The sequence below is a fragment of the Macaca thibetana genome, chromosome 4, assembly GCF_024542745.1.
Source record: "Macaca thibetana thibetana isolate TM-01 chromosome 4, ASM2454274v1, whole genome shotgun sequence".
Taxonomy (NCBI): Eukaryota; Metazoa; Chordata; class Mammalia; order Primates; family Cercopithecidae; genus Macaca; species Macaca thibetana.
Window position 1 is genome coordinate 28,872,544 of NC_065581.1, and position 7,733 is coordinate 28,880,276.

Here is a 7,733-nt window from a genome sequence, read left to right on the forward strand (position 1 = left end):
ATTATTAGAATTAGTCTGCATTATTAGAATGTTTAACACAAATATCACTGAAGAGACATCATGTCCTGTTCAGAGCATCATCACAGCAGGCTCATGATGTTGGTTGTGCAAATACAGGCGATCTTAAGATCAATAAAACCACTTGGTTATGGTGGTGTCTGCCAGGTTTTTCTACTATAAACTTCACTGTTTTTCAGTTTGAAATTAATAAGAAATTCGTGAGGAGATATTGTAGACTATTTTAGATTTGTACATATCCTGCTCCTCATCAAATTTTTATCCACTAGTTTTTGCAATCATTTATGTTTTTCTTAAGACCATCACCCCTTCTATATTTGTTAATTAGGGATCTACTGTACGGAATAGCTTTATCTTCACCCTTCATGTATTTATTCTTTTAGTTTTTATATCAGTATGAGCTTTATAATTCTTCTTTTGTTAAATTCATTACTACTAATGGTTAAATTGTCCTACAATTAAATGATGGCAAGCCCTTCAAACTGGCTTTTATTTTTTATTCAAGTGTGCTGATGTTTTTGGATCACTTGATTACTCTTTTTTGAGTTTACCTGACTTTTTTTTTCTCTCTCGGGTAATAGGAAATGAATGATGATGGAAAAGTCAATGCTAGCTCTGAGGGGTACTTTATTTTAGTTGGATTTTCTAACTGGCCTCATCTAGAAGTAGTTCTCTTCGTGGTTGTCTTGATCTTCTACTTGATGACACTGATAGGAAATCTGTTCATCATCATCCTGTCATACCTGGACTCCCATCTCCATACTCCCATGTACTTTTTCCTTTTAAACCTCTCATTTCTGGATCTCTGCTACACCACCAGCTCTATCCCTCAGTTGCTGGTTAATCTCTGGGGCCCAGAAAAAACCATCTCTTATGCTGGTTGCATGATTCAACTTTACTTTGTTCTTGCACTGGGAACCACAGAGTGTGTCCTACTGGTGGTGATGTCCTATGACCGTTACGCAGCTGTGTGTAGACCTTTGCATTACACTGTCCTCATGCATCCTCGTTTCTGCCACCTGCTGGCTGTGGCTTCTTGGGTAAGCGGTTTTACCAACTCAGCACTTCATTCCTCCTTCACCTTCTGGATACCCCTGTGTGGACACCACCAAGTAGATCACTTTTTCTGTGAAGTTCCAGCACTTCTGCGATTATCGTGTGTTGATACCCATGTCAATGAGCTGACCCTCATGATCACAAGCTCCGTTTTTGTTCTCATACCTCTCATCCTCATTCTCACTTCTTATGGTGCCATCGTCCAGGCTGTACTGAGGATGCAATCAACCACTGGGCTTCAGAGAGTGTTTGGAACATGTGGAGCCCACCTTATGGTTGTATCTCTCTTTTTCATTCCGGCCATGTGCATATATCTCCAGCCACCATCAGAAAATTCTCAAGATCAAGGCAAGTTCATTGCTCTCTTTTATACTGTTGTCACACCTAGTCTTAACCCTCTAATCTACACCCTCAGAAACAAAGATGTAAGAGGGGCAGTGAAGAGACTAATGGGGTGGGAGTGAGCCTGTGTACATGTCATATTCACAATATAATGGAGTCTCCCCTCACAATGATTCATCCTTCTATTTATTTATCAACGATTCTTTTATTCACTCACTCTGTTAGCACTTGCTGAGCATGTACTCTAACAAGGTCCTGGAGTTCCTGGTGACAGGTATGAATAAAACACAGTCAGCCTAAATACCATTCACTTGTGGAGAAAACAGCTATGTAAAATCAAGATAAAACATCTATAGCGATGTTTTTTCATGGCACAAACCTAATGAATCCAAGACAGACTTTTCTTGATTGAAAATAAGGCATGAAATTTGTTGTAAATCTTGATAAAAGTGAAGTTATAATTCCTATGAAAAGATGATACTCTCAATTTAAAAATCTCTACAATATGTCTTTTAATTTCTTGCTTTTTGGGCAGAATACTTTTGTCTTCTATCTTTAGTTTAGTTAAATACACAGCAAAATACTTCAAATCCTTTTCTCCAACATTGCTTTTTCTTTGTTGGATAGTAAATTTTGAGAGGAATTTTGGTCCATATTCTTTCATAGCCAATATCAATAGTAGGACGATAAGTTTTATGAATTGTAGCAAGAGAGTCTTTGAAGCAGTGTAGCAGAAGTCAGCATCTGAGATCCCTCTTTTTTGCAAGGCAGTGAGAAGTATACAGGAAGTAAAAGGAGCTGGTAAAGCAGAGCTATGTAGCTTATAAAGAAATGGTCATCATAGGTTTGGTACACTTAGGTGAGGTAAATGCTTGGAGCAACTGCATAACCTAAGGAACTATGGAGAACATTTGAGGCAAATAGAGCGCTAGGCTCTGAAAATGTCTTGAAGCAAATGGGCGTATGAATGAATTATGTGAAAATGTATTGGAAAAATTTTATGATACAAGCTGTCATATGGAAAAATGATAGTTTACTTTTACTTTAAAGCTTGATCTAATTTGAATATTTATGGTTAATAAGTATATTATGTATGCCAATATATGTGTTTCAAATGAATAAATATATTTCATAGAAGTTGTTATTTTGTTCTATATATTATTGTCAACCATCTTCATCTGAAATAATAGTGCTATACCTAGAGCAATTTAAACTGACAGTCATAGTCCTTTAGGAAAAATGACTAAAGGAGAATTCACTATAAAGTAACATACTTGCAATCCCTGAGTTTTCTCTATAACTCAAATGTCAGCTGTAGCTTTTGAGGCCTGTGAAATTTAGATATGATTGATTCACACACGGTTTCCTAAATTATAAAAATAAAAACGCATCTCGGAACTTCCCTCCAATTTCTAGTGTGACTTGCAATTGCATTGATTCTGCTGACTTTATCTTCCTTCTGCATCTGTGACTCTTCCTTTATTTCTAAAGAGGCATGAAAAATATGAGGCATGTGCCCTTGTCCTTAAGCTTACCCAAGAAATGAAGAACCAAGAATCGTGTATGTAAAATAACTTTTAGCAAACAATTGGGACCACATAGGGTAAAACATCACATTAAAACACATTTTTAAAAACTTAAAGAACATAGCTTAGCCCTTTGAACTCTACTATGGAAATTTTCTTTTTTTTTTTTTTTTTTTCACTGTGCCTGGCACATTATTGCTTTACAGACATCTTCTCACCCCTGGGTGGTCTAAGTTATGAATGCACCCATTATACATATAAAGAAAAAAGGCTCGGAAGTTCCATAGGTTGGCCAAGGACATAGTTGAAGGCGAGAATCTGTGCCTCCAATTATTACATTATTCCAGTTTCCAGAAATCAGTATAGAAAAGGGGGTCCCTGCTTGACAGCTCAGATTCCTCTGGTTGAGGAGGCTTTTTGTTGAAGTGTGAGGCAGGGAGCTCCAGTGGGTACCCCCAGGAGGAACTAGCCCAGGCAGCCTGGCTAGGGCCTCTGTCCCAGTCCTCAGCCGTCTACTCCTGACTCGGCATCATCACTTTGGATACTGGCGTTGGAGCTGCTGGAAGGCTCATCCAGGGAGGCAGCCTCGGCAGATGTAACCGCTGCCCTCAGCTTTTGCTGCTTCTGATACTTGACCCTGCGGTTCTGGAACCAGACTCTCACCTGGTTCTCTGTAAGTCTGAGCCGAGCTGCCAGCTGGGCTCTCTTCTTCCCCACCAGATTGTGCTGTTTTGCAAACACTTTCTCCAACTCTTGCAGCTGCTCCAAGTTAAACATAGTTCGGACTCTCTCTTGCTGTCTCTCAGTGTCCCTTAGGTCCTCCGTTGGGGCCCAGTCTGGGAAGGCCCAGAGTCCTGAGCAATGAGCCAGCTCCAACCCTGTGACGCCGAAGCCCCGCAGGCCGCAGACGGGAGCCATGCGCGGCCCTGGCACAGGGTAGAGACCCACGCTCAGGTAGGCGGGCAACCACGATGCCGGGCACGCCCAGGGCAGGCCCGGGGCGGCGCACCGGAAAGGAGCGGTCCAGAAGGCCGGGTGGGCGCAGGCGGAGCCCGACGGCTGGGAGGCCGCCGGCGTGCAGGGGTCGGGCCTCGCCAGGATGGCCTCGACAGAGAAGGGGGACTCGAAGCGTCTGGGAGCGCGGGGCGTGTTCGGGCCGGTGGGGAATCTAGGCGCCGGAGGGCGGCCCGAGCGCGGAGACCGGACCCGAGCGCCCGAGGGAGCGGGCGGCGGGCTGCCTCGCGGCCTGGGGCTGGGCATGACGCGTCCCTTGCCGGGACGGGCGCAAGGAAGGGAGCTCGGGAGGAGTGAGAAGATTCTGCAAAAGGTCGGGAGCAAGACCGGTTGTCTGGGGGAAATTTTCTACTATGGAAATTTCTACTATGGAAATTTTATGATTTGGAACACTTCCTGTAGCATCCTAGTTTCTCACCTACTAAAATCACCCCCCATTTTTATTAAGGATAAGTCAAAAAATTGTACTTATTTATGATATACAGTATAATATTTTGACATATGCATAATTATGCAATTATTATTTAAGCTGATTAACAGATCATTGACTCACATACTTGCTTGTTTTGTGGTGAGAACATTTAGGACCTGTTATCTTAGCAATTTTCAAGTGTGCATTACAGTACTATTAACTATAGTCATCATATTGTAGACTAGATCTCTTGAATTTGTTCCTTCCAACTGAAACTTTGTACTCTTTGACCAACATCTCCCCATTTTCCCTACTTCTCTCTACTCCTAACCCCTGACAAATATCATTAGACTACTCTGTGCTTCTATGAATTCACTTTATGTTGATTTCACATGTGAGATCATGCAGTATTTATTTTTCTGTGCCCTTTTACTTAGCAAAATGTCTTCAGGTTTGCCATGTTGTTGAAAATATTAAGAGTTGCTTCTTGTTTTCAGGCAGAATAGTATTCTATTTTATATATACTACACTTTCTTTATTCACTCATTCATTGATTGATTTAATACCTTGGCTATTATGAATTTGCTGTCATAAAAATGGGTGTGCAGACAGCTCTTCAACATAATGATTTAATTCTTTTGGATATATACCTAGAACGTATACAAATGGATCATATGGTAGTTCTATTTTTATTTATTTCTGATTTATATATTTAATTTAATTTTATTTTTTGAGACAGAGTCTCACTCTGTCACCCAGGCTGGAGTGCAGTGGTGGAATCTTTGCTCACTGCAAATTCTGCCTCCCGGGCTCAAGTGACACTCTTGCCTCAGCCTTCCGAGTAGCTGGAACTACAGGTGTGTGCCACCTTGCCCGGCTGATTTTTGTATTTTTAGTAGAGATGGGGTTTCACCATGTTGGCCAGGCTGGTCTCAAACTCCTGACCTCAGGTAATCCGCCTGCCTCGGCCTCCCAAAGTGCTGGGATTACAGTTGTAAGCCACCCTGTTTGGTAATATTTTTAACTTATTTAGGAACCTTCACAGTGTTTTCCATCATGGCTGTCCTAATGTACATTTCCAAAAACAGTGTATAAGGATTCCCTTTTCTCCATATTCTTCTCAACACCTGTTATCCTTTGTCTTTTTTCATAATAGACATTCTAACTGGTGTCAGGTATGAGGTGATATCTACTGGTGTGGACCTGGACTTTAGGTCCACTGGAGCCTCGAGCAGTGGGGGGGGACCAACCTGACCTGGTGCTAGAGCAGAACTTACTGCCTTGGAGGCTGGTCTGGAGTCTGGGTTTGTGGGGCCCAGCTTATATGTACTGGTCTGGAGGCTAGGTCCTTGGGTACTGGCATGGGTCTTGGGGCTACAGAGTCTGACCTGGGGGGCCAACTGGCACTGGAAATTCCTATTTTGCCATTTTACTGATATCACTTCTCACTATCTAAATTTTCTTTTTTTTTTATTTTTAACTTTCTGTGCTCTTTTCTTCTTTTTCTCTTACAAAACATATACATTTTCTTTTATATGTATAGACTTTTTGTTTTCTTTTGGGAGGTTATATCTAATGTTGAATCCTAGCCATATTAGCCTGTGCTATTTAATTTGTAATCTGAGAAATAGATCACTTACCAAAAATTCCACCAAAGATTGACACAGATATTATTGTTTTTATTGTTTTGTATTTTTCAAACCAGTTGAACAAACTTTATGCAGGTTTATCACAGATAGGACAACAGGAATGAGTTTTCTCACTTTATCAAACTGAAGGGAAAAAGACAGGTGGCTTGCATAACTTCTGGCAACTTGTATGTGAAAAAAACAGGGTAAGGGCAATACCTTTTTAGCTTTGGAGGACCACTCCTATGTCAACAACACTGAAGGCAAAGTAGAAGCCCTGAGATGCTCCCCTTGTCAGCCCTAAACCTTATGAAAACGTTTGTGAACTGGGATTTCCAAAGTACACATGAATTTGTGCCGCAAGCAACTTTACTGAAGAACTAACAGTGAAGCCAGCTTTTTCCCAGATAGGAATGAAGGTTAACTGCACTGAAGCATGAGCTTTTTTCACCCTGTAAATTTCTCCTCCCCATTCAGACAGATGTCTCCCAGTCTTTGTCTACTATATCTTACACTTATTGCTGTGTAGCATATTCTTACATACATGCTCAAATATCTTTCCTTATTTTAACTATGCAGTACAGGATTATTGGCATAAATATGTCATCCAGGTAACCACAGAAAGAAGCTCCAAGCTCTGGCTTCCAGCCTAGGTACACTCCGTCTCTACTCTGCTATGTGGCTCAGGTTCATATCTTCTGTTTTACATATGTGAGGCTGGAAAGGTGATTAGTGATCATATATTGTGAAAACATTACATGATTTCAAACATAACTTTCAAATACAAGTGATTATATACCAAGTATCATCCAACAATCACAAAAAACTCACAGAAAAGTTACAAAAATTGTAGAAAGACTTAACACTGAGCTTCACCAGATTTGAACAATGTAAGCATTTCAACATGGGTGGTTTATCATTCTCACTTTATACTAATATTAATATGCATTTAAAGTTTTTTCTAAAATATTACAGAGTATAATGCACATGTACCCTAGGTTGTCACAAGAATATTTCCAAAGAAAGTATCTAATCCAGGATCATAAGTTGGCAGTGTGATATCTCTTATTCCTCTTTAATTAGTAACTATTCCTCAGTCTATCTGTGTCTTTAATGTGCCTTATAGTTTTGAAGAGTACAGGCCATTTACTTTAACAAAATAATTATTTTTAACAAATAAGGGGGATTTATTGCTTATAAAACCAAAAAGTTCAGCAGCAGTGTGGGCTTCAGGCACAGTTTGATCAGTGCTCTGGACCAATATCTCTGCAGTTTCCTCAGCTGTGTCCTCTTCCATGTATTGGATTTGTCATCAAGTTGATTCCCCTCACAATCACGAAATATTGTCAGCAATAATCAGGCCTATATGCTTCCTTGTTCACATTCAAGAGGATGGATACCATCCTATAACCAATGAGCAAAAATGGCTCTTTATACAGAGCTTCATACTGAAGCATGAGTTGTCTGCACATTCCTGGCAACATGATTGGGACAAGGGGCAAAAATGCAATGATTGGCTGGGATTAATCAGGGGCCACTTCTGAAGCCAGGTTTTCAGTGAAAGGGCCATATATGCAAAGCCATCCCTCAAATGCACAAAGAGCAGATAAATCAAAGAAGGAGGCAGACAAATCTAGCTTGTTGGTTTGGGGTGATTTACCAAAGGAATTTACAGACATATATGTTGTCTTGGGTGGCCACAACATAGTTAGATTTCTGCACTGCAGTCCTCCAGAT

The 7,733-nt window shown here is 40.7% G+C and overlaps 2 protein-coding genes across 2 annotated transcripts; one reads left to right on the top strand and one right to left on the bottom strand.

Annotated features, from left to right (window-relative positions):
- The first annotated feature begins 275 nt into the window (after positions 1 to 275).
- On the top strand, positions 276 to 1,590 carry LOC126953119 (olfactory receptor 2J3). The gene has a single exon (XM_050788490.1). It carries the CDS (start codon positions 603 to 605, stop codon positions 1,536 to 1,538), a length of 936 nt encoding a protein of 311 aa, XP_050644447.1. The 5' UTR covers positions 276 to 602; the 3' UTR covers positions 1,539 to 1,590.
- A 1,530-nt stretch (positions 1,591 to 3,120) lies between these two features.
- Positions 3,121 to 4,289, bottom strand: LOC126953137 (homeobox protein notochord-like). Its single transcript, XM_050788517.1, has one exon. It carries the CDS (start codon positions 4,200 to 4,202, stop codon positions 3,447 to 3,449), a length of 756 nt encoding a protein of 251 aa, XP_050644474.1. The 5' UTR covers positions 4,203 to 4,289; the 3' UTR covers positions 3,121 to 3,446.
- Positions 4,290 to 7,733: the final 3,444 nt, after the last annotated feature.

What these genes read in the sequence shown, in the direction of transcription:
- LOC126953119 (XM_050788490.1), top strand. Translation starts at nt 603, where the DNA reads ATGAATGATGATGGAAAAGTCAATGCTAGCTCTGAGGGGTACTTTATT.
- LOC126953137 (XM_050788517.1), bottom strand. Translation starts at nt 4,202, where the DNA reads ATGCCCAGCCCCAGGCCGCGAGGCAGCCCGCCGCCCGCTCCCTCGGGC.